Genomic DNA, 25,448 nt, shown 5'->3' with positions numbered 1-25,448 from the left:
AAGGATGGTGAAAAAACTAATGGCCTATTGCAACTCATGAACCAGAGGAAAACGATGTTCATGGGCGTATTGTGCAATGAATTAACAGACACGTTTACCTGGGCCTGAAAGAGTCAGGTTGCAGGCAAATTTCATTATCTGAAGTAGATACTTATAAAATTGTATTAATCCACAGTCACACAAACAGACCAAGATGCTTGGAAATTAGAGTAGCCGATGTTCAGAATAAAGGGCTGAAGGAAACTTGTTTGATGGAACCTGGCTGCAGCTACCCAGGCCTTTGCACGAGGGAGCCACGCAGCGAGGGCCCACACGCCTTGCAGCAAGACGCCCTGAGGATAGTTACATGAGTAAAGGCTACAAGGAGCAGCTTAACCTTCCTTTGGAGTCAATTAATAATGGAGGCCAACTGCAGAGTATATAGGAAAAAAAGCATTTCCTCTGGTTCATAAGCATAAATTGTTCTTTTTCCTCCCTCCCCTTAGAACCCTGTTTTCTTATTAAGAATCATTTGTGAGACGTGTTATTATTTTCCACAGATTATAAACACAAAACTACTGTTCCTTCCTGTGTCTCTCAACTGAGTTAATGCTGCATGATGTTCCAGGGGCAGCTGGTGACCTTCACGTGTAGGTCAATAGACCAAGATGGCAGTTGCATCAACATAACTACAGGTAAAACTAAGACTTTTTGCTCTAATGTGCTGCTCCTAACTTCCCCCAAAAGCTATGCTAAAGCTTGTCTTATTGGATGTCCATATTTTTCGGAATTCTTTATTTCTTGTTCTTAAAGCTTAACAAAAAAAGCCTCGTTACTGCTGCCAAACTCAGAACCAAGGTGAACAGTGAACATGCAGGAGGTCCCACATGCTCTGAGCTCTCTCTCACAGCCCCCAGCATACAGGAGCTGCTGGGAACAGTTTGACAATAATTTAGAATAAGACATGGAGAAAAGGGGATTGCAGAAAGGACAGGGCTGTAAAGGGATAGAATGGAAACAGCAACAGCAGAACAGTATAGAAACAGTGTAAACAGCAAATATAAATGCGGCCTGGACTATTTAAATACAAACTGAGAGACTAGGGGAAGACTCTGTGGGGTTATTTGTTTTCCCTCATGATGCTAGCCCCACCTCAATCAGATTTCTGGAGATTAAATGTACAGAGGAAAAGCTAACACACAGGCTTGTAGGAGAAACCCAAAATCCAAAACTGACATTAAACTCTGTATTTCTCTAAGCAGAGAGGAAAGTACTGCCGACTGAAGCCTGTCCTTAGTATGTTTTGTATTTACCTCCTTAAGTTGCGCAACACAACCTAATCTCAGAATCTCCATAATTTGTTTCATTAGCATTTTAATTTAGTTATAAAACTGCTCATTGAGAGATGGAGAAGCATGGAAAAAAAAGTCATTTTAATACTCAAAAATTCTGCCTTGTGTCAGTTTTATAAAATATCCTTGCGTCTTGCTTAGCTTCTGGGGCATACTGCTCAAAGCCAGATCAGCAAGTAGTTTATAGGAATAATTCTTACAGATAATGTTAATATCAAGCTATTGATCATAAACAAGAATGATAGAAATGTGAGTATGTAGAAGTATCTATTTCCGCTTGCTCCATCTTATCAATATACTGATAAAGAACAGAAGTTTTAAACATACAAAATCAACATCAACTCTTTTCAGAATGGATCTCTTGCACAAAAAACCTGATGTTACCTCTATGTCACCCTGCACAAACCGCACCTCCTTCCAGATGAAGTTCAAGTGCCAAAGTTCTCCTGACCATGGCTGCCAAGGTCCAAGTTTTGCAGTTGACCTTTACCAGAGCTCATGTGGCCCCCAGGTAATAGCATGTCCTCATATTCTCCCTTTGTTTTTCATAAAACAATTGGAAAACATCAGCCAAAAGAATGTTAAGAGCATTAGGTCAAACACTCAGAAGTTAGGAAACTTTAAATTTAGTGGGAAACTTTAAACAAAAGTTGCTCATGCAAATTTAAATTGGCCCTGTTCTATCAGGCTACAAATGACCGGGTGCTGCATATTTATCTTTTGCAGAGTGGGGTGCCCGTTGCAGCGCACGCGCTAACGTGCTCTGGGAATCCATGGGGCGAGCATGGGAAGCTTGGGGGTGCAGGGCATGGTCTGCTGTGTCTGTGGAGGTGATCCCGGCTCACTTCCAAGAATTTGGTGGGTTATTTAAGTATGGGCTTGGGAGGCTGTTACTTCTACCAAAGCCACAGATGTGCCACTGCCATTTGGCTTGGTTTCTGTTGTCATGAGCCTCTGTTGAGGCACAAGCTTTCAGTAATTGTCACTTACTATCCCTCAGTCTCCAACAAAAAAGAGTAGTGCAGAGATGCTGCTGGTGCATGTTATATTTCCTGTGAACTCTGTTTTTGATTATCTTCAGTGACATTTAAAAGGGAATTATGTAGGAACATTAAATATTTAAAACAAGTCTTGACAAATAACTTTGCTTTACTCTGTTTTTAAGGTGAAAGTATTTTTATACAGCAGAAAAGTACGCTCAAATATTTTCCTCGCACTTTATGTATGTTTGCCTCTCGAAGAAAACAAATCGTTAGCACACAATTAAAGTCCTTGACATTTCTATTCATATGCAAATTTATATCACATTACCTGCTCCCATAGATAACAAAATAAATCTCCAATTACAGGCCCTATATATTAGACCATGTAGTGAAAGTTTCTTATTTCATATTGGAGCAGCTAGGTAAGTTGAACATATTTAAATAGCCTTTAGTTTAAATCATACCGAATGCTTAAACTGCATCAAACACCTTTCTATTTCAGAACTTTTCATTGTCTTTTAAATTTTTTTTCATGAATATTGTATCCTACATTCATGGAGTATGTCACTTGAGATGTAGATGCTTTAAAAGATAGATTATTGTTGTAATGAAATAATAAGTCTTAATAATTGTTTCTCTCAAAACAAACAATTAAGAGAATGTGTTCCATTTTATCTTAACATGACTTCTCTCACTAAAGCAGACATATCTATTGCTCCTTTTTAAAATTAACAAAAAAAAAGTTTTTTTCCTAGGGGAAAATAGCAGTATTGACTGAACAAAAAAGAAAGGATTTGAAAGGGGTGGGGTGGGTTTTGGTTTTTTCCCTCTCTATAACTTAGACTGCTAATGCACTGCAATATAGATTGCTTCTTCTGAGAAAAACAATATTTGAGTTATAGCTATAAAGTTATGTTATTTCAAATATCAATGACATTCATTTCACTGAGAACAGAGCTTGTGGTTCAAGGAAACTTTGAGAGAGCAAAATTTTGAAATGTTGCTATTTTTAAACATAGGAATCTACACCAGAGAGTAGAAGTTTGTTTTACAGTTGGCTTCAAATAATGCTGTCACCACAGTTGTTCCACAAGATTTTTGGCCTGGCGGTTTTGCTCACACACTATGTTCAAGGTAACCCTGTGGCAATTCCTTCTGTGCCTGATTTCACGCGCTTGCGTGAAGCAGGGCTAGATGAAGGCTTCCCACCAGGTATTTGCAGCTACCTCTATTTTTATTTAGATGTAATGTTGTATTCCATTTTTGTTTCATGAACCAAGTGTCATGTTGTGTCATTTGTCATGGGTTCTACCACCTGATATAAAATAATTAAGTATTAGTTTCTCTATATCAAGATGTTTATATCCCTCCTACCTAATCATTTCAAATGGGTCACTCACAGAGGAAAGATATCATTTTCTAAAATGTAGGGAAACAAACTTTTTGCTAGTTCAGGTGTTAGTTGTGTGATCAGCAACTTCAACAGTTTGAGGGACCCTGTCAGCAGTTTTAAGAAAGCATTAAAAGTCAGCTGAGCCTGTTGCACAGCTGCCAGTCTTTTGCCATGCAGTGAGGAACAATCCAGGGATTGTTATTGGAGTTTTCCATTAGTTTCACTGCTCCACAGTTATTTTCCAATAATTTATTCCCTGTTTTTCCAAAGATTAGTGTGTGAAAAATGCCTTGTTAAAACAGATAATTAGGCTAAAAGAGATCAAACAAAACCTTTAAGTTCATATTAATTTCACACAGCTATCTTTTTAATTTCAAGATAATGTGTAATAGTTGTTTCTGTTTTCAGACTCCTCATCACTTGCTGATAGTGAAATGGAAGATGTTATCCTTCAGTTAGACCATCGCATTTCCAGACTTGAAGGAGGTAATTTATCTGCCTTTCAGCTACAACAGGATTGGTGGACATAGGCAAAACGTGCAGGAAAAAAGCTTCCTAGCAAACAGCAGCATTTTCTGAGTTTTTGTTGCACTCCCTTTGTGTTCTGTTCCTCAGTAAAGAGGTGAGTGATTAGTTACAAATTGTAGGAGGGGTATGAGAATTGTTTCCATAACTAGTGAAAGATGCCTAGGTAAGAGCAGTGAAACATGGATGCAAGTCAGAAACTTTTATCAAACAAATTCTTGCCTCTGTAAAAGTGCTCCCTTGTCATCTCATGCTCACATATAGCATGTCACATATAGACCAAATGCTAAAAAAAATGCTGTAATAATCCCAACAGGATCCTATCTAAGGTTCTACTCCCTGAAGTACTGGCATGCTCTTACACTCTGTAACCATCCCAAAGAACTTAGGAAAAGAGACAAAGAAAAAAGTTACACGGTTGGTCTAAATGTGGAATTCCTCATTTCCTCCTCTCCATCCTCTTGGTTCTCCTCATTCATTGTCCATAAGTATATCTTCCTTTCCGGCCCACCCCCCCACATCTTTTCAGATTTCTTTTTTTCTTTGTTTTCCTCTCCTTTCCTTTTTCATAGGTTAAATCTGAAGTTATGGAGGAATATAGACAGTCAGAACTACTATTGCTAGCAAAAGGACTAGAAAACAATACATAAGAGATTATCCTCTTTTGCTTATCCTGTAGCCCTCCGTTTGGAAGAGAAGATAACCACATCTGGAGGAAAAATATTTGCTACCAATGGGAAAAAAGCTGACTTCCACACTGCGGTGCAGAAATGCAAAGAGGCCGGGGGCTCCCTGGCCGCCCCGCGGACAGAGGGCGAGAACGCTGCCGTGCTCTACTTGGTGAGGCGCTATAACACGTACGCCTACCTGGGCATAAAGGAGTCCCTGATTCCAGGCAAGTTCCACTCCCTCGGCGGCGCCGAGCTGAGTTACACGCACTGGCACGTAAGGGAACCGTCCGGCAAAGGGGAAGAGGAGTGTGTGGAGATGTACACTGACGGCACCTGGAATGACAAGAAATGCAACCAGAATCGCCTTATTGTGTGCCAGTTTTAGTGCCTCCCCTTGTGCTCTGTCCTATCCCTCCTCTCTACCCTCTTGGTAGTTATCAAACACTCATAATGCAGCATGAAAAAATAAAAGTCACTCCTGGCTGTTTCAATTTGGCTTTTAAACAAGCGCCACCCCCAAAGGGGAGATTATGGGTAACCAAAGTGCCCATTTGCGAGTTTGTTATTGATTGCTTCTCCTGGGCCTGCTGAGTCCCTGTTCAGGTCTGAGTACAACAGACTAGCCCCATGTGGTGTGGGCAGAGGTGCTGCGTCCCCACCTCATGCTCTTTATCATTGACTTTTTTACAGCAACTGTAAAAAAAAAAGTGAGTTTTCACACACACCCCCTTGGTCAATGAGCCTCAAAGCTGAATGTGTTTTAATCCCTTTTCCTAAACTTCTCCCACCAAACCAATGCATACAGCATTGCTGTTGCTCCCCTGCCTTTCTCTAGCTCTTTGCACCTGCACCATGAGTAAGCAGTGCCTCTAGTGTGGCCTAAGCTGTAAGCACAAGGGCTGTAAGCACCTGTAGATTTGCTGTGGGAAAACTTTAGAGGCAGCAGCTCTTTGTCCCTCTCACACCTGCAAAGCAGCCATCAGGAACTACCTGATTCAAGCCCCTCCAGCAACTGCTAATCCCATTCCTGACTCTACATTAGGAGCTCAAGGGACCTGCTTGGAGCAAGATGCTTCCAGCCTCAGCTATGCACGTTGCTCTAAATAAAGAGCAGCTACGTTCCCGAGATGGCTGAAATTCAATGAGTGGAGTATTTTGAGTGCACATGTTCACCACTTGTTCTGGGATAAGGCATAGGTCTTCCTGGCCCAAGTTCAGCCCTCTGCTTCGTGTCATAGTCTGTGAATTACTCTTGCTGCTGTTGTGAGCAAATTAAACAACTTATCTTAGAAGTATTTAATAGGGATGATCAGTACATCAGGACTAACGGCAAATCAAGACATCTTTGTTTGAACAGTGTGGAGTCTGCACATTGCCTACACTCACAAGTTGCTTAATACATTAATTTTAGCAATATCCAGTTCCTTCACCATGCCCTATGTATTTAACAGGATTATGTTTCCCTGTTCCTGGATCTGTAAAGTCATCCTAGCTATGCCAAGTAAAATTGGGAGCAAAATCCTTGGTTGAGCCCATGGATCTATTGAGCATGTGAAGAGTTCACAAGCTGCTAACTAATGCTCTATTTATTTCAGACAACCTAGTCAGAATATTAATCTCTGCTATGTCTTATATCAGACAAGGTCTATGTAGACTGTTGTGTTGCTATGTTAGCCCGGTTTGGAACAGGCACGTAGAGGGGAAATGGGAATCAAAAGTCCATAGGGACTTTTACTTTCAGAGTTTTCTCACTTATTGCAAATGTTTTAGAGCTTACCAGGATCCATCCACAGTCATCAGCTCCCCCGCCCACAACTTCAGCCTTGCGTGACTCCTGTTGTGAAACAAGCCCTGCCACTAAGCACGAGGAAACAAGAACCCAGGTATCACCTCATACAGTAGATTTCCACTCATCATGTTCCAGAAAAGTTCACAATGATCAACATCAGCCTCAGACCAGCACTGAAGCCTCCAAACATTTAAAGCAATGGTAAGTTTTTAATTTTATGCCATCTACTTCAAGATTTTAGGTTTTGGTGCCAGATCATCTCCCTGCTTATATACAGGGGTTTAGAGCCACAGCAAAATTTGAGTTAATTTTAAATAGCTAAAAATGACCTTGCTGTTCTTAGTGTACTTCAGATGAACGCGTGCATGTCCCAATGCCACCCACTCCCCAGCATTTGGAAACTTCCATGTGGGGGCCTCCCCAGGAATGAGTGAAGCATTTGATGTGCTACTCCACAATGTAGCTAGATGCTACCCTGTCACACCACACAGTGAAGATTTGTGGTCCTCACTGAGGATCAAAAAGCTTGAGTAGAAGTCACTCTTACTTGCTGGGAGTTCTTCCCTCTAAAGATCTGCCTGCAGCAGAGGTGTGAACCGGCATTCTGGGTCCTCTCCCAAAAAGCAAAAGTTGGGGTTTGGGCACCAATTTTTCCAAAATTTGAGTAGGAGGGCAGTAGAGCATTATCTGCGTTGTAAAAAGAGGATTCATCCAGGTCAGGCAACTCTATCATCTATGGTAACTTCTTAGTTATTTTCTGAAATGCTTCTGAACTTGTTTCAAAAGCCTAATCTGCTCCGTATCCTGAACCTGGAGGGTAGTTATACCTGCCGTGACTGCCACTTGGTTAACCTTGCCCATAGCAGCTCTTGCACCGGCGCTCACACCCGCCCAGCTTGCTGACAATCCAAACAGTCATTTGTTGTTGAAGTTTGTCAATTGAGAGCACCACTTCTACAGAGGTCATGATAATGCACTGTAAGGTTTAAAATCTCGCTCATCTTAACAGCTTTGGGAAAAACAAGATAAGCAGGTTTCATACCAGGAAACTTGGGGGGAAAAAAAAAAAGGAATGTGTATCTGGCAAGATCAAGTAATATCAGCAGTGAGATGAAATGTCAGTTTGGGGGTCAGATCTTCCTCATTTATCCTTCTGTCCTTGTACAATGGAGGAAAATTGCCCCCAAAGACAAATCACACTCAGAAAATTTTATTTTGGAAATCCATAAAAATAACCATTACACCCAAAGGGATTCTTACTGATCATTATTTCCTGTAAAAATATCCTAGCTGTTGTTCTGCGCAGTTTCTAAGAGATTTATTATTGCCAGTTAGCTGACTTTGAGCCCTTGAAGACTTCAGAAAGGGTCTACCCATCTGTTAGGGCAGGTGCAAAACACCTCAAACAAGTATATTATCCTAATGGCAAGGAGGCAGTGGTGCAGACATCAGTGTCCTCAAAGTGCTCCTGACCCAAGCTGCACTCTGGCCCTCCCTTCTTTCCTTGTTTTCAGACAAGTGCCTCCTCTGAGCAAATGTACTGTCACTACAGCTGGTTTCAAAGAGCCTCTGAAAGGAATTTCTCTGGGTTTGGTACTTTCTACTCAGTGTAGTAGGTACTGCAACAGCCTGACCATACCTGTGATTTTTAAAAGATTTAGATTAAGCTTAGTTTGTACAAAACAAGTATGCGGGACCAAAATAAAGGAGGACTGGGCATGTGAACCCATGGATCTGGAGCAATCTTTAGGGTACCAACCTTCATACTCTGAAGGCTCCATGTGCTGATCAGGCTTTTTTGCAAATATGATGATGTATAGAGAAAACCAAAGTGGTTTCCAGGGGGAGGGGGGGGGGGGGGAAACAAAAAACAGGGGCGGGGAGCCATCATTTATGCTTACAAGTGATTGTCTCCTAAAGCAGTTCTTGAGCCTGGGTAAACACCAACTACTGCTTTAGTGATGTGAAACAAGCCCTAAGTGTTAGTGCTCAGGCAGGACTGCTTCAGTATATCTTTGCAAGGATTGTGCCTCTTTAAGAACCCAGGGGGAGGCAATGCAGGCACCGCGGTGCAGAGTTACCTGCGTGGCTGCAGCGCTCACCTGAGCCTCACGCCTGCCAGGGAACCTGCACAGCCCGTGCTTTCTGCCACAGGTCAAGCACCACCTCTAACACACAGACCAGCAACGGAGGATGGAAGCCCATGCAAAGCAACCTGGTGTCATCTGCGAGACTTGCAAGACACCCCTAGGACACTAGAAAGGTAAGAGCGGACAAGAAAGCACAGAATTGCTACAGGGTCATCACACGGATTCATCACCTTGCCCGTATTTTGCATTAGAGAGAGGCAGAAATTACTTCAGATTGTCAGGCTGAGAGAAAGAACCAAACATTCAACTCAAATTCAACCACTTATGAACAATTCTGAAAAAAAAAACAAAGGGATAGTAAGCTTCCTTAGAAATATCTAAGGGAGCAGGGAAAAATATCACAGTTGCCATTTATGCAGTTTGTATTAAGTTCACTAATAGCAAAATAGCTAGTTGATTAAAAATATACAGTCATGTCTACAAGTGCATTGCATCTGACAAGTCTTTATTTTGCCTTTAAAGTTAACAGACCCACAGCTTCTGTAAGTTCATTCAGAAGTTTTTAAAGGCTAAGCATTTCAGAATAGGAAAAGTTGGTTTTACTTACAGTTGTATATAGCTCCTCTCTGCAACAATTTCCAGGGTCAGAACACTAATATGCTTGTGGCAGAAACACCAGGAAAACACAAAGCCACTTTATTAGATCAAGTATGAGAAAAATTGATCAGAATTTACATATTTAGGAAAAGTGATTTATGCATATTTTAAACAGCACCAGAGAAGCACTTATCTGTTATATTTTAACTTTTATTGTGGTCGCTTGCTTATGTGGAAAAGCAAGGTGAAGAACAATGCAGCCAAAGGCGCTCACAGTAAACCTCCAGTGTTCTGCACTGTCTTTGTGGTATTAACTATGTTGTGTCTTCATCAGACATTTCTTTTTAAACATTTTTAATGTGTTATTATACATCACATTACACTTCTGTACCCAACCTTCATATTGTTTTCATAAGCTGGATTTCCACCTCATTAGTGGCTTTACTCACAGAATGGTAAATAGGGAGTTTTAAATAAAAGCAAACTACTAGAGCCTTTAGGAAGAGGCTGAAATCCCTTTAAAGTGAATACTGAAGTATTTGTTATAACTATCTCTTTAGTCAGTTGCAAGTTGTAGAGGGCATTTGTAACATAAGCAAATTCAGAGAGACCGCTTTGAATATTTTATGACTCAGTATTTTCAAACCTCTGCCATGACCCTTGTTACTCTGTTACTCTATTTGCAAAGTTTAGCCCCTTGAGGGATCAGTACATGTTATTAGATCTGTCTGAGGTTTTATATAGTTAAAATATGGCTTTTTCTCTATGTAATTTAACATAGCCGTTTGATTTCTCTTTTTTTACAAGTGTTTTTAATGATATTTTGACTTACGGTGATAGTTATTTCTCACCTGTCACCTTCCCTTTGAGTATAACACTGGGCAAGAACTCCAGATTTCAGAGCTTTTCATGTTCTTCCTGTTTCGTACACCATTTTAACAAACGGTCACAAAAGTTGTACAGGAACTACTGAGTTTCCTGGTTCTTAATAGCCCTGTACTGTAGTAGTAAGCAGTGACACTTCTTACAAGTCACAGTGCAGACATCGTAGCAGTGATAACCTCTTCAGAAGACAGGTCTAGGCGCGTGTAATTACGTTTAATTATCAGTAGGAAGTTGTCGGTTCTGTATGAGAACAGCTACACAGTAGCACTTGTTTACCCTATTCCAAGTCTAAAGATTCAAATCACTGTGTTAGGGGCACAGGAAGCAGAACAAGTTGTTGAAGTTTTGGCCATTTATTTGTTCCTTCATTAGGATAACTATGTGCATGGGAGAGATGTTTATCTTTCCAAAACAGGAAGTGTTCTGCAGCTCCAGCTGTGCTAAAGCCACAGGGAGTCACTTTGTCTAAACGGGCAGCTCACATCTAAAACATTATGCAGGAGGAGCTTTAGGAGCTATGGGCTCTGTTTGTATAAGATGCTCAATTTCTGGTATCACATCTGGTTTATCTGGATGCAGTTAATTGTTATATTTTAGTAGGATTGACGGCCTCCTAAAATGTCAAAATATTTGTGTAAGGTAACTAATATCTGTACTCTAAAATTTAATATATTTGTTAACACTGTCAATATGCTTTACCCCATCTGACTGTATTAGTCTCCACCAGGACAGCAGGCTAGTGATCAAGCACTTTGCTTACTCAAAGACTGGTCTGTGAGCAAGACCCAATATTCTCAAAGGTCCCAAGCTGCACAGAAGTTACTTGTACTGTCCACTGTGGATTTAGTGTGTTTTGGTAAAATGCAAATCCAAGCTCCTACTAGAGGCTCAGGCCTCTACGGATGGGGAGAAGTAAAAGGGCAGGATGGAGTCTCAGCTGTGTGTTGCTGAACAGACAGCAGCGCTGCCAGAGCTCCTGCAGAAACCTGCCTCAGCTGCTCCTTTGTAAAGCCACCAGCTCCACCACTCCGTGGAAGGGTAGTTTGTGTCCCCTGCCAGCCCAAAGCAGAATGAGGACAAGAGGCCAGCAAACAAACTGGAGTTCCTTAGTGAGGTGCCTGACAAATGCCCCCCACCACTACCTGCTTCAGGGACAGCAGAGTCAGACCTCCCAGTTAACAGGTGTCCCCAGCCACATCCTGGTACATGATGTTTTTATTAATGGGACCCGTATGCCTGTGTGTGTCAGTGTCTCCTTCCCTTGCGGTGTCAGAACATATAGGAAAGAGCCCAGTGCTGTTGCTATGCATTGCAAGTGAAATTGGAAACAGACTAGGCCACTCAGCACAAAATTATACACCATATTCACCTGCTTGGACATTAGTCTGCTAGTTTCCTTGGTATGCTTCTATAAATACTCAGTCATGCAAGTCATGCATGTGTCAGAGCTTAACATATGGCTATGCTTGCTTTACAGACAGTTAGCAAAGGGTTTATTACTCAGTAAGAGCAGCTTTAGGTAGTTTACTGGGTGGGAACCTCAGCATTTGCAACCCAAATTCCCACCAGCCTGAAGTTACCACCTGCCAAAGCCATTTAGGAGTCACAGGACTTGCATAGATTCCTTTTTCCCAAAAACGTGTAAGTCTGGTTTACTGCATTGGGGGAATACCACACTGGGGAAAAATGAAGAAATGGCAGTTTTGGTTAGAATTGAAAATGAAGAAACAAATAGTCCTTACTCACATTTCTTTTTTGCTTCCAGCTGTGTCTTTTGCTCTCAGGTGCTTTGATTGACATTTAATGCCAATTAATGAGAAGGAAATTACTAATGAGAAGCATATCCTGAGACAGGAGAAGATATAATTAAATTTGCTGTTATGAAATTGGCCTTGTGGACTTCAATCCGCTCTGCATTTTGGTGACTGCATTTAAGAATCTACTAGGCTCCCCAAGGAATATTTAAAACCTGTTTTTTTTATATTCCCAGGTACTAGTCAGCTGTGCTAGATTTGTGACCTCTCCAAATGGGGAAAAAAATAATTCCAGATAGCCAAGCACTTTGAAGTCTGAAGCCAAATTAGATCCCAGATCATCTTTCTGCCCCATGCAAGGAATCTTCAGAGGAATCACTCCCCTGAGCAAATATCTCAGCCTGGCCGACCATCGCCTCCCACAGGCATCTCACCCGAGGGCCTTTGCATATTCCTGTGCCCCACGAGCATGGAAGGCTGCTTTCCAAAGCTTTACAGGTCCTCTGCAGCCTGCAAACCAGCCTGTTTGACACAGAATTATTGCAGCCCCTCTAGCATGTGGCCTCATGGCAACACTGAGGCAATGTAGCTTTACTTTTTCAGTTGTGGTAGGGGGAAACAATGCATCATTTTTTTCAGAAAGTTTTTTTGTTGTTGTTTTGTTTTGTTTTTTACTCTTCTCTAAAACTGAAAAATATTCATGAGTAACTTGGGGGCAAAAATCCAAGATTAGCACAAAAAAGATCTAGCTTTTTTTTTTTTTTTTCTCTGAATATAGGCTAGAATCAAAGATAACAGTCAATGCAGCAGTGCTTGCAAAAGGCATGGCACATGCTCTTAAATAGCATCAACTGGTAGGGCTAAATTCCCTGCAGGGCGGAAGCCACAAGGCAGCTGTCTTCTCTGCACCCTGCCCACCCTGTTTGCAGGCTAAGTCAGTAAATCACCCCTTTTTACAGCTGCTATTTTTTGTTGTTGTTGTTTTTTGATTGTTTTTTTCTAATCAAAAATTAAAGCTTCAGATCAAATGGCCCAAACAGAGCATTTCCTGGCTTTTATGTTGTGACAGGTTGTGGGGTTGGCAGACCAACATTTCTCCTAAATATACTGTAAAGCAAGTGTGTTCCCTGCTTCCATAGTGTTCAGCAACACTTGTGTACCATGGTCTTAAAGACATTACATTGCATAAGTAAAGTTGTGGTAAGATAAGAGGAGCAGTGAAGCAATCTCCACTCTTCAAGACTTGCATTTTTACAAGGCCTAATTTAGATTGCTTGATTAACTGCATATGTTTAATGTAGGCAGCTTCATTCCTGTCTGTCACAGGGTTATAATTTTATTCTCTGTGGAGGCTGAATCACAGAATCAGGATTGTTTTTAGAGAATTCAGTCCACCTTATGCTATGAAAATCTTAGAGGCCAAGCAAATAGGCCTTATCAACATAGTCCAGAAAGAAAAGCCTTCCTGTGGGTAACTTTGGGCAAATCCAAAATCACATATTGAATGTGGGACAGAGCCAGAAACACACCTTTCTCCAATAGACCTCTGTTTTTATCTCCCTATTTATTCCTTCCTGATACAATTACATGTCTTACCATATAATTCTCTTAAGTTATCATTATTGCCTTCATCTCTGATCCTTGCAAACACCCTTACCCTTCTACCCAGACATTATATTTTTGGGAGGGAGGTAGAGCACCCTTCACTGACGTATTTTATGTGGTTTAGAGACCAAATTGGATGTACTCATGCACTGATAAGGATTTTCACTGCAACAAATGTACAAAGATACATTGATAGTGTGTTTATTCTAAAAGAAACACTACCAATTTTGTTTCTCAAGCACTGTTCGGGTTGACAATATTTTGAATCATTCATTCATGCTCTTCTGTAACCAAGAGGAGTTTGGGAAGATAGAGGGGCTGCTGTCTGTTTGAAGAGATTATTAATCACATACCAGGACAGCTTGCACACACCAAACACTGCCACAAGGCAGGCCTCATTAACTGAACTTCCAGACCTTGCAAATGAATGGAACAGGCTGGTTGACGCAGGTGAGCAATGCTTAGAAGGGTTGAGTTGTGGCTTCCAACCTCTATATTTAATAATTGCACAGCACCACAACATAGCAGAATCACATCAGTGTCTACATTTGCACTGGGGATAGATTCCACTGTCACAAATTTACATTATTTCTAAGATATCTTACTGGAAAAGATGTAAATTAGTGATACTGATACATGGCATGACCCTCCCATCATATGCAATGTAGCAGTTTTCTCATGAAGAGTCCCTAACATACCCCATACCCACAAGACTAGCAAAGAGCTGCGTGCTCTGCACTCCTGCAGCACCAGCCAAGAGCCCCAAGCCTTAGAACACAAGAATCCCCCGAGGCACCTCGTAAGGAGGTGAAGGGCAAATCAACAGCTCAAGAGCTCAGATAAGGCTCTCTGTCAGAGTTATTAGCCATCAGCAGCAGTCATGATCAGCAGTCATTCCTAAGAGTGACTGATAAAATTCCCACAGCCCTCCCAGTTCCTCTTGCTATAGTTCACTTGCATGTCATTCAGAATAAGCAGCATCTATATGTTAAGCAGACCCACGTCTGTGTCAAGAAATGTGCAGTTCTGCCCATTTGCCAGCTAAAGCTCATGTATCTGACAGTCGTAATACAGGGTAACAAGGCCCTCAGTAAGTAAACTGCTCTTGACAGCCTAGGATCACAGACTTAACGTAAGTTAATACTGAAAAAGGAGCCTGCCATAAGGTTAAAACACCACGTAACCTACTGAGCGCCACAACAGCCTGTGTTAGAACTGGTAAAGAAAATGGCACATCTGAGCACAAGAAAAATGAGCAAAGCCAAGCAGCTATGTTATAGCTGAGGTGACACGTGGGATGAGGCCACCTTCCAGCCCCAGGCCTCAGCTATGCAGCCCAGCTGGCCAGGCAGCAGCCCTCACCTGCAGGCCTCAGGCTCTGAGCAGAGCAGGTCTCACCTGCACCTTCCTTATTGGCCACAGGTGCCCAGGATTGACTTTAATCTGTGCTTTGAAGCTTCACATGAGCTTGCAAGAGCTTTGGCTCCTAAGGGAGGTCTCTGCGCTTTTGAGAACTCAGACCACAGACACTAGTAATTTTGGGGGAGAAAATGTGTTTTCTACTGGTGAATTTTTTCTCTCAAAAAGCCTGATGTGGTACCTCAGCACAAAACAAGAGGGTAAACCTACTCAGAAGACTGGCACTAAAGAGTCAATACCTGACTAAGTAGCAGAGCCTCTGTCTGGAGGCTGCCTAACAAATTTCTGATCTTCGTTAAGGAGTATCATCACCAAAATCCTCTGGAATTTGTTATCAAACACCTGCTCCTTCACTGCATGGAGTGAAGCAAAAAGCCCTTTGTTGATGGTGATTTTAGCGCTCTTAAGGTGGAATAAAATTCTTGTAACTCACCAGTTCTCCATACATACTCCAGTTCTTCTACTCTCTCCCCAAATAAGCACATTCTATTGATCATGTTTCAACGCTTCTTCTTGTAAAAGTGAAGATTTTTTGACAAAGGCATATCTTACCACCAATTTGGAGCAAGAATGGACAAACCTGAAATATTCTCTTGTGAAAGCTAGGCCAAATTCCTAGGCTGAAGAGAGCGATGACGTCCTTCAGGAAGCTCCTTACTGCCATCTTGGAAGGGCAGGGTGTTGGGGTAAAAAGCCTACCCAGCCCCCAGCCACAACCTTTTATAGTCGCCACTGGCTTCGTTATAGTTCTCACGTGCAGCTGTGGTGTTTGAGGAGTTCCCACCTCCCTCCTTAGCTGTGCTGTATCTGTCACTGCTCCTGCCTCCTTGCAGTTCCACTCAGCACGATGCAGCCCCTTCCTAGCTGGTCTGCTTTGCACAGCTCAACACGTGGCAATTACTGGTGATGCTTCTGCTCTGCAAGTGCACTCCACTCCTCACTAGGTGCTAAACTCCTTTCACATCCTAAGCTCACACATGTTTCACTAAACCATTTCTAATCGAAATCAGCTTTAGAAAGATTTAGCAGTTTCTTTAAAATATATTTGTGGTCTTTCTCAAAGCATGAAATTCTTTACTGAGTGACCACTGCAGCTCTTTGGCAATCACAAAGTTTCTAATGCGTGTTTTGGGTGAAGATAAAAAAACAGATCTATTCTGTTGGCAGATGATTCAGTTTTCTATTAAATCCCGCATATGCTTTACCTGTGATAGCTAACAGTATTATTTTGTTTTGTCTAACCATGCCCAAGTAACTTCACTGTGTGAGACTGAGTGGATCTGAATTTTGCTTAATCGATCAGTTATGCTGAACTGAGTATAAATTAAGGACTTGGAAACTATCCTGATACAAACTAATCCTTAATTATAGAAAGCAGTTTTTCTCCTGCTTACTTTCCATCTCACTTGTTTCTCTCTGAAGACGTTTTTATCAACTCTGCTCATTATCATTATTGTGTGCCTACTTGGTAGGCAATTTACCTATTGGATAAATACTAAATATTTACTAATTATATTCATTTTTTAAACAAAAAAAGTCCTTTACTCTGATATCTATGCGTCTCGTGTAAGATGACATCATTAACTGCAGCTAAACTGCAGAAAACACTGGGCAACTCAAATGCAGATAAAAATTGAAACCTTTGACTTTCCATTGGCCTTCACTGACCCACTCTGACTTTGCCAGTGCCAATGAGAAAAGCCAAAAGAACAAGCGAGTGTCCCACTCCTGCTGTGGGAAATGAAGTTGACCACAGCTGAGAAGTGCCAGCTTTAGTAACTGTCTCGGAGGGTCACATAGATAGCAGTGACTCTTGCTTGCTCCTCAGCCTGGCTTGTGGTCTTCTCTTTCAGGGCCCTAGGTAAAACAAGCATACCTATACCTTCATATTGCCTTTACAAGAAAGTAATGATGAATATATGGTTTTGTTTTACAGATTCAAATTCTTGATATTGAGGCAATCATGGTGGAAACAATCTTGGCACCGTGGGAAATCGCGCTGGTCATCTTTGCCACGGTGCTGATCATGAGCTTCCTGATGATGCTGCCCCCCACTGCCATGGTGCTCTGGAGGATGAAGTCTGCGCCTCAGATCTCACTGCACGGGGCCGTGTGAGCCCGCCCTAAACACGGGGTGATCCCCATAAAGGATGGGCAAAGCAATAAAAACTCTCAAGATCACATCACCCAAAATGATGTTTGTCCCCAACTATTGCTGCCGCGTTGCTGTGAAAAGAGAATATGTACAATTTTCATTTATTTACTGTAGTTTTCCACACTTTGCCTTCTGCTTGTTGGCTACATTGTGATTACTTGCTCAGTACCCAGACTTACTTCTTCCCTTGCATTTGCATTATAATGGACTGAAGAGTAAAATAAAAGGAAGCCTTGTCTACTATTTCCTTAACTAATTTCAGTAAAGAATGCCTATTTATATTACACTGTAAATAATACCAGAAGTTTAACTAATTGAGATGACTGACAGTTATGCAGGTGGGCATAGTAAAGGAAAGGTGAAATACAAGGCATCTAGTCCCTATCTTGTCTGATTTCAAAGGTGCTGACCTAAATGTTTTTTCTCTTTTCTGTCCTACTGTATGATGTCTTCTCTTTGCATACCCTGAGTGTAAGGACATCAAGCCACGGCCATGCCAGGGTGCGAGCAGCAGCGTGAGGGACACGCCAGCCTAACCACCAGCCCTCAGTTAATGCAAACATACCGTGGATATTTGCCTGAATTACATTATGCAAATTTACTCAGGGAAATAATGTGATTAAGTGTGCTTTAGTTGTAACTGTATCCTATAAGCTTACTTGTTTGACTGCCCTTTCTCACATATGAATAATAACTTGGGAGGTGGAAACAGAGCAAAAGTGCTTATCTGTAAGCACTCTTTTAGCTCAAAATATATGGAATATTAAATCTTATGGCCTTCCAGCCTAATTCTTCCGTATCATATGATGCTCATTAGTAAGATTTCTAATAATTTCTGTTACTTTACAAGACCAGTGGGCTTGATTTTTCTCATTAAAAAACAGCAGTGGATCTCTTCTGTTTTCTTGGTTGGTTTTGGAAGGCCGCTGTGAATTTACCAGGAAGGAAAGTACTTTTTTTAACAGCAACAGAAAAGTGATAATGGAAAGTGCTCAGTGCTTCAGGATTGAGCAATGGCTGATAACGTATTGGCCAGAAATAAAAGAGACATTGTAAGTTCATTTAATATGGGTTATATGTCTTCCAAAAGTAAACCCACCAAGGGCTGAAAAACAGTGGCTTTTCTTAAAGACTGCAACACTTTCCTGGGCAGCTCTGGCTGGGCCGTAAGGAGCCGGGGCAGCAGCTGGGGTGCAGCTCCCCGCTGCGGTACCAGCCCTGCGGCAGGCGGGCTGGGCTTGTGTGATTTGAATGACTATATTGTAGACCCTTAATTCTGAACACCTGAAAGAGAGTCTGTAATTCTCCTAAAAAGTGTTACATATACCTGAATCATGTAAATGATTAATAAGGTAAAAGTCAAATAAATGTCATGTGCAACTGCGCTGCCTTGTCTCTCTGGTACGCATGGGGAGGAGGTGAAGAAGAGACAGGAAACACAAGCAGACGAGCTGCAGCCCCGGCATTGGCTGCATCAGCTCTGCTGCTCGGCTCTTCAGCCAACAGAAGTGACTTCCAGCAAACCCTGCGGGTGGTCCCAGTGTAGATGAGGCCGGACAGAGCTGAGCTGCGCGATCAGGCGTCTTCACAGCTCCCGTGCAGGCTCCTCCATGCCACAAACAGACGTGGCTTCCTGCTCATCGCACGTCTCCTCACAGATCACTTGGGGGCTTTGGTTTTGCAGATTGGGTACACGTGTGTGTGTGTGTGTGTGTGTGTGTGTGTGTGTGTGTATTTTTGCATATATGTGTGTGTGTGCATCTATGTATTCTTTCTGCACCACTGGAGGCGGCAGCCACCGTGTCTGGCAGCCCCAGTAGCTGGCAGAATCTTTCCAGAACCACCAACCTCATCAGAGAGCTGACGAGAGAAGCCTGAGGCACCTGGTCACAGCTCCTCTCTGAGGTCCTGTGGCGACTGCCTTCTCTCTCCTCCCTGCAAAGGGGGCATGGTGCAAATACCTGCTATTTCGGTGCTAGTCCATTTCTCACATTTTGTGCGCAGCCAAAATGTTACTTTTTTTTTTTTTTTTTTTCCCCAGCAATTTTACTAAGTTGCCAGATACACAGGACACATCCTGAGCGCTAGACATGCAGTGAGCTGTACCTAAAAGGGCTCTTTCTCTGTGGGATGTTCTCCAGCTGACACATTCAGAGGGAAAGCTGCTGCAAACAAACAGCTTCAAGCTTGTGGCTCATGACAAAGCCAGCACTTTCAACAGCTGTGTGTACAGTCTGATTAAACCCCAACCAAGGAAATAACGTGGGAATAAAGCATTACATCCCTGCAGTCAAGAATTGTATCACTTTAGCAGCCATCCCAGCAGCAACAGTAGCGCTATAAGCACCTCAGTATCATGGCCTTCCCCAGCAACAATGGTTCTAGCAGAAGAAAAATTCTGATACCTGTTACTGTATTCAGCTTAAAGATGCAGTCATTAAAGAGTCATCATTCTTCTTATTTAATTAGACAAATTTAAGCCATGAAAACGTGATCCTTTTTTTGAACCATCTCCATGAGTTATGTGATTAGGCTTATCCTATATAGCCTTATATCCATAGCCAAGAGCTTAGGTCAAATGATGACTATGATCTTTAATCTCTTAATTAAATAAAAGCTATACGTTTAAATGTCTTAGCAATGATTTCACTGCCCACTTATTCATATCAAAATACCCATGGCAAATCACAACCCCCCGGCTGGTCCACGGCAGCGGTGTTTTGGTCCAGCCTGCCCCGGCGCTAGTACCCGCATGTTACGCAGTTGGCTTTGTGGTCTTGCCTGGAGATGTCTATCCCTTCCTCGCGGAGCTCTTGCAGGAGGATATTGATCTGCTCTTTCTCAGCTTCAGCAAAGGCGATTGTGTGCTGGCAGGTGCTGTTTTCAGGGAAATAGGCAGATTTAGCGCCACTGACCGCCACCTCCGAGGCTGGAAAGACATAAGCCAAAAACACAATAAGCAGCAGCAAACACTGATTTACTTCACCCTGCCCAGCACCTTGACAGGTTTGCGCAGCATCCCAGTCTGAAGACAACTGGCATTAAATTGGAATAAAAATGCCCATCCTGCTTGCTTTGTTAATCCATGGGAAACAACTCTAGCAACAACAAAACACAGTGGCATATCTTTCACTAAGTAGCAGAGAGAGGGAGATTGGGCTTTCTGTATACATATATGCCTGATTATATTAAAATTAGGGCAATAACAACAACAGGTTGTTGCTGATTCAGGTCACAGGTTGCTCCTGGCAGCAGCACGAGTGGTGTGAAACACCCCGGCTGCCACATGACAGAGGTGACACTGGTGATGGGGTTGATGAGGTACCCGTGGGGACCTGCGTGCATGTGCAGGGCTCCTTTACGCAAACCAGCCTGGGGCACCAATGTGTTTCAGACGCACTCACGGCTGCAAACAGCCAGCTCGTTCCCGCCGATGTACTGCGTGGTCCAGGCAAAGCCCGTGGCGTTTCCGCACTTTTCATACAGCCTTGTCCTCCGAAGGAACTGGAAGTTGTAGCCCTGAGGAGACAAAGTGGCAACCGGCCTTGTCTCAGGCTGCAGCACAGCGGTGCTAACCCGCCGGAGGAGCATGGAGGGCAATGCAAACACCACTGCACTGCCTTGCGTTTGCTTGGGTTTTCAGAAACAGGGTCCTGAAATGTGCTGGGAGCGCTTGCTGGTGGCTTGAGCCGCCAGCTCCCATAGCAAGGAAAATGCTGCCATGGTGCATCTTGTAAACTAGAGAAGGAAGCCAGGGCCCTCGTGGCAGTAGAGCCTCTTACCTTGTTGCACATGGGCTTGCAGTACTGCAGGCCATCAACGGTGACACACACCAGCCCGCCGTTGCGGGGGGCTAGCGGGCGTGGGCACAGGGCCAGCGGCTTACAAACTTCTCAGGGCATTTAAAGCAGGAAAAAAAAGCACAAAAACACAAAAGAGTAAAAAAAAAATGAGCATAAAATAGTTCCTCCTCCCTGCGCACCAACCAGATTAGACCATGGGCATGCTCACTGACCCGGGAATGGGTAACAGCTGAACCTGCCACTATTTGAAGCTGACAAAGTGTGTAATTTTTGTCGATTTAAAACATCCGTCCTTTGGGAGGGGGTCAATTTTTACCCAATTTTTCCATTAAAACCCTCTGTGATCACAGCTCGAGGCAGTGTCTCTGTTCCCAGCACAGACACTCAGCTCCATGTGAACATCGGGGCGAACAGGCCTGGGTGTCCCTGGGAGCCGATCGAGCTGCACCTGCAGCTCGTCATTTCTGCTGCCTGAAACTGCTGCATCACTTCTTAGAGATGTGCACAGAGCACTGGTTAAGCGCCTCTCGCTTTCAAGCTGTCCTGTCACAGAAACAAGAGAGTTTCCTCAAGACATGCAGACAAGTAATGCTCACTAATGAGAGGGTCTTTTTGAGGATTTTTTGATATTTCTTTTTGTTTTCCTCATGGCTTCTCTGCTTGGCTTAACTGGTTTGTTAACACTCAACAAAGGTAAAGAGCTTTGGGTGTGTGGGGAGGACTCACATTTTTCTTGAATAGGTCGAAGAATATCCAGCAGTTCTTGAAGTCGCCAAGCAAGTAAATTGATGGACGTTGTTTCCCCTTCAGTGACCATTTTATGGAAACATTTTGAGTATTTCTATGGAGTTGGAGGAAAACCAAAGAGGCTAAGTTGTAGAGGAAAACCATTGGTGTTCCTTTGTAAAACCAGTGGTTAGAAGAGGGTATTTTTATTTCTGTATATGAAAAGATGTCTTTAAGAACAAATATATATTCGTTCCCTACAAATTATTGGTTGTTATTCCTTCTGAATGCTAGCGTCTCTCACAGTTTTGTGTGTGCAAGGTATCTTTTTTTTTTTTTTTACTCTAGCTATTCCTAGATAGCCCTATAAAGACAAACAAATATCTTCCTTTCTGTGTGCCTGGATACAAAGAAGCACCCATGCATGTATGCATGGATGGTGAAGATCTGTGGCAACCTGAACGCAGAACACCAGGACCATTTTGAATTGACACAACAACAAAGAAAGCACAAGTAGTGCATGGTTTCCAATAGCATAAGCTGAAGGGCTGCCTTGCAGTGGGGCGTTGGGGGGAGCTCTGCTCCCTGGGCTAAGAGCTTCTAGAGATATTATTGAAAATGCCGAATAAAAAACATAAAAATTAAATAATACAACTCAAGTCCCGGCGGAAAGGCCACAGGCTGTGCTGTCTCTGCCCTTGGCCACACCGTTTCCCCTTGCGACGAGCTGACGCTGCAGGCAGAGCAGCCGAGGCCTCGGTGAGGCGGGGAGGCAGCTCTGGGGTGAGCGCTGAGGGACTGGGCGCTGAGCACGGCTCTCATCAGCGTGTCAGGAATGACGTCATGCCCTGCCCTGGCATTTCTTTGCCCTCCCTCCTGCCCTCAGTGTCCCTGAAGCATGTAGATTATTCAGCCCTTAACAATTGAAGGTGGGATCGAAGGCAGTATGTGAGGGAAAAAGAGATGGTTTATAGGCAAATCAGCCAGAAGGCATGGCAAGGTACCAGCTAGTTTATGAACCATATCTCATGCCTGTGTGTGCGGCTCAACACGACCCCGGGAAATGCATCTAGGGTGGTGATCAGTGGTGCAGAGTCTAGTTGGAGGCCTGTAGCTAGCGGGGTCCCCCAGGGTCAGTCCTTGGTCCAGTCCTGTTCAATTTATTCATCAATGACCTGGATGAAGGCCCAGAGTGCTCCCTCAGCAAGTTTGCTGATGATACCAAACTGGGAGGAGTAGCCGATACCCCAGAGGGCTGCGCTGCCATCCAGAGGGACCTGGACAGACTGGACAACTGGGCGGTGAAAAACCTCATGCAATTCAACAAGGCCAAGTGCAAGGTCCTGCACCTGGGGAGGAATAACCCCAGACACCAGTACAGGCTGGGGACTGACCTTCTGGAGAGCAGCTCTGCAGAGAGTGACCTGGGTGTCATGGTGGACAACAAGTTGACCATGAGGCAGCAGTGTAACCTCGTGGCCAAGAAGGCCAATGGGATCCTGGGGTGCATTAAGAAGAGCATCTCCAGCAGGTCGAGGGAAGGGATCCTGCCCCTCTACTCAGCCCTGGTGAGGCCGCATCTGGAGTATTGTGTCCAGTTCTGGGCTCCACAGTGTAAGAGGAATGTGGAGCTGCTGGAGAGAGTCCAGCGCAGGGCCACAAGGATGATCAGGGGCCTGGAACATCTGCCCTATGAGGAGAGGCTGAGGGAGCTGGGCCTGTTCAGCCTGGAGAAGAGAAGGCTGAGAGGGGACCTGAGCAGTGTCTAGAAGTACCTCAAGGGAGGCAGCGAAGAGGATGGTGCTGGTCTCTTTTCACTGGTGGCCACCGACAGAACTAGAGGTAATGGCCACAAACTGAAGCACCAAAAGTTCCACAGAAACTTAAGGAAAAATTTTTTAACAGTGAGGGTGACAGAGCGTTGGAACAGGCTGCCCAAAGAGGTTGTGGAGTCTCCTTCTCTGAGATCTTCAAAACCCGCTTGGATGCAGTCCTATGCACCATGCTCTAGGTGACCCTGCGTGTGCAGGGGGGTTGGACTAGATGACCTCTAGAGGTCCCTTTCAACCTTAAGCATTCTATGATCTCTGAGGGCTTTGGACTAGGAGGAGCAGCTCTAAAGTCGCCACAGGCTTCTGCTTACCTCAAGCGTCTCGGTCACATCGGCTATGCTTGCGCCTTTACAGTCACTGTGGCTGGCAGAAGCACCAGCTTCACTAAAATCTGAAAGACAACCAGAGGAAGAAGGGCAGGCACGCTGCTAGTTAATAATAACTACCAGAAACCTTGCGAAACTGTGGTACTGCTTTGTGGCCACTACTTGGTCTAGCTGAGGTTATCAAGGCTCAAATGTGAACAAACCAGGCAGCTATTGATTTCTTTTAAACAGTGTGTGGTTTGTTCGTCTGCTCGGGGCTACTTGGGGCTTAGGTCCCCAAGCAGGATGCCTGATTTCCCTAAGTGGTATTTAAGTAACCATTACTCCTCCACAAGCACCATAGCAGCTTACCCTTAAGAAGCCCGGCCAAACCTACGACGAGGAACGTCCTGGTGAGCAGGCGGGAGCACAGAAGCATCTTTTGTAGGTACCAGGGACCAGCTACCTGCTGCCGGTGGCCTCTGGGAGTCTGACTGATGGCATCAGGGCCTGCAGCTGTGTTTCTATGTGCTGCCGGTGTTTACTTGGCTCAAGCCAGCGCAGCAGCATGATAAGCCATGGCATGATAAGGCAGGTATTACCCAACGTGCTGGGAAGCTGCTGGTCAGGGTGCCAGCATGTTGGCCGGGAAGGATGGGGGTTCTCGCAGTGGGGCTGAGCTGGGTTGGCTGCCCAGCTGCTGCCAAACCTACCAGGAAATTCTCAGATTAGTTGTTTTACTGTAAACACTTCCAGGGTAGGGACACGTTCACACACATGCTCATATTGACGGCCTAACTATGCCTGAGAGCTCAGCAATGTAACTCCCTCTCCAAGCAAAAGCCCAGAAGGGTGGTCATGGACAGCTCGATGGGCACCCCGGGCCCTGCAGCAGCTCCTTGGTATGGAGGGCAAGTTATGATCAACAGGTTGTTGAAGACAAATTAAACACAGCAGCAACAGCAGCAGATGGGTAAAAACATCATGGGGGACATGAACCTACTTTCAGTGAGTGTATTTTATTATTTATTGAATGGTATTTCCATAGGAAGGAGGTTTTCAATAGTGAGGCCATGAATCTTGTATGAGAACTGCTGAGTAGCTACCAAAATTGTCACAAATATTGTGTCATTTCTACTCTAAACATTTATTATTGGATTAATTCAAGTACCCTGATAATGCTCATACACTGGAGATGTGCTGGCGCTGCAGAATGCAGGGGTTGGTGGCGAGCCGTGGTCTCCTGCCACGCTGCCAGCAGGCTGCTGCACACACACGCACTCCCTTTGCGAGGCTGGCACGGCTCCCGCCTGCCCTAAAACAGTGCAACGTCACCCGCGCCTTCAGCGATGAGGCTGGGTCTTAGAGCCCTGCATCACCTGGGGAGGAATAACCCCAGACACCAGTTCAGGCTGGGGACCGACCTTCTGGAGAGCAGCTCTGCAGAGAGGGACCTGGGTGTCATGGTGGACAACAAGTTGACCATGAGGCAGCAGTGTGCCCTCGTGGCCAAGAAGGCCAACGGGATCCTGGGGTACGTAAAGAAGAGCGTCTCCAGCAGGTCGAGGGAGGTGATCCTGCCCCT

General features: G+C 43.9%; 2 protein-coding genes across 2 annotated transcripts; one reads left to right on the top strand and one right to left on the bottom strand.

The window, feature by feature from the left end:
* Positions 1–3,381: 3,381 nt before the first annotated feature.
* On the top strand, positions 3,382–5,288 carry SFTPA (Pulmonary surfactant-associated protein A). The gene is made up of 3 exons (XM_010216939.2): positions 3,382–3,526; positions 4,116–4,193; positions 4,912–5,288. The coding sequence occupies exons 1-3, from the start codon at positions 3,382–3,384 to the stop codon at positions 5,286–5,288; spliced, it is 600 nt and encodes a 199-aa protein (XP_010215241.2).
* A 14,650-nt stretch (positions 5,289–19,938) lies between these two features.
* LOC104569938 (uncharacterized) lies at positions 19,939–24,317 on the bottom strand. The gene is made up of 6 exons (XM_088526378.1): positions 24,236–24,317; positions 23,870–23,949; positions 21,727–21,841; positions 20,980–21,086; positions 20,602–20,716; positions 19,939–20,126 (listed from the first exon to the last, which is right to left on the bottom strand). The coding sequence occupies exons 1-6, from the start codon at positions 24,300–24,302 to the stop codon at positions 19,939–19,941; spliced, it is 672 nt and encodes a 223-aa protein (XP_088382504.1). The 5' UTR covers positions 24,303–24,317.
* Positions 24,318–25,448: the final 1,131 nt, after the last annotated feature.

The sequence above is a fragment of the Tinamus guttatus genome, unplaced genomic scaffold (assembly GCF_059628265.1).
Source record: "Tinamus guttatus ecotype Peru unplaced genomic scaffold, ASM5962826v1 Tinamus_guttatus_pri_ptg000246l, whole genome shotgun sequence".
Taxonomy (NCBI): Eukaryota; Metazoa; Chordata; class Aves; order Tinamiformes; family Tinamidae; genus Tinamus; species Tinamus guttatus.
Note: the sequence above shows the minus strand (reverse complement) of the source record. Positions and strands in the feature narration are given on the sequence as shown.

What these genes read in the sequence shown, in the direction of transcription:
- SFTPA (XM_010216939.2), top strand. Translation starts at nt 3,382, where the DNA reads ATGCTGTCACCACAGTTGTTCCACAAGATTTTTGGCCTGGCGGTTTTG. An exon ending in AGATGAAGGCTTCCCACCAG is followed by an intron (nt 3,527 to 4,115) that starts GTATTTGCAGCT and finishes TTCTGTTTTCAG; the next exon opens with ACTCCTCATCACTTGCTGAT. An exon ending in CATTTCCAGACTTGAAGGAG is followed by an intron (nt 4,194 to 4,911) that starts GTAATTTATCTG and finishes CTTATCCTGTAG; the next exon opens with CCCTCCGTTTGGAAGAGAAG.
- LOC104569938 (XM_088526378.1), bottom strand. Translation starts at nt 24,302, where the DNA reads ATGCTTCTGTGCTCCCGCCTGCTCACCAGGACGTTCCTCGTCGTAGGT. An exon ending in TTTGGCCGGGCTTCTTAAGG is followed by an intron (nt 23,950 to 24,235) that starts GTAAGCTGCTAT and finishes GTTGTCTTTCAG; the next exon opens with ATTTTAGTGAAGCTGGTGCT. An exon ending in GCAAGCCCATGTGCAACAAG is followed by an intron (nt 20,717 to 20,979) that starts GTAAGAGGCTCT and finishes TTGTCTCCTCAG; the next exon opens with GGCTACAACTTCCAGTTCCT.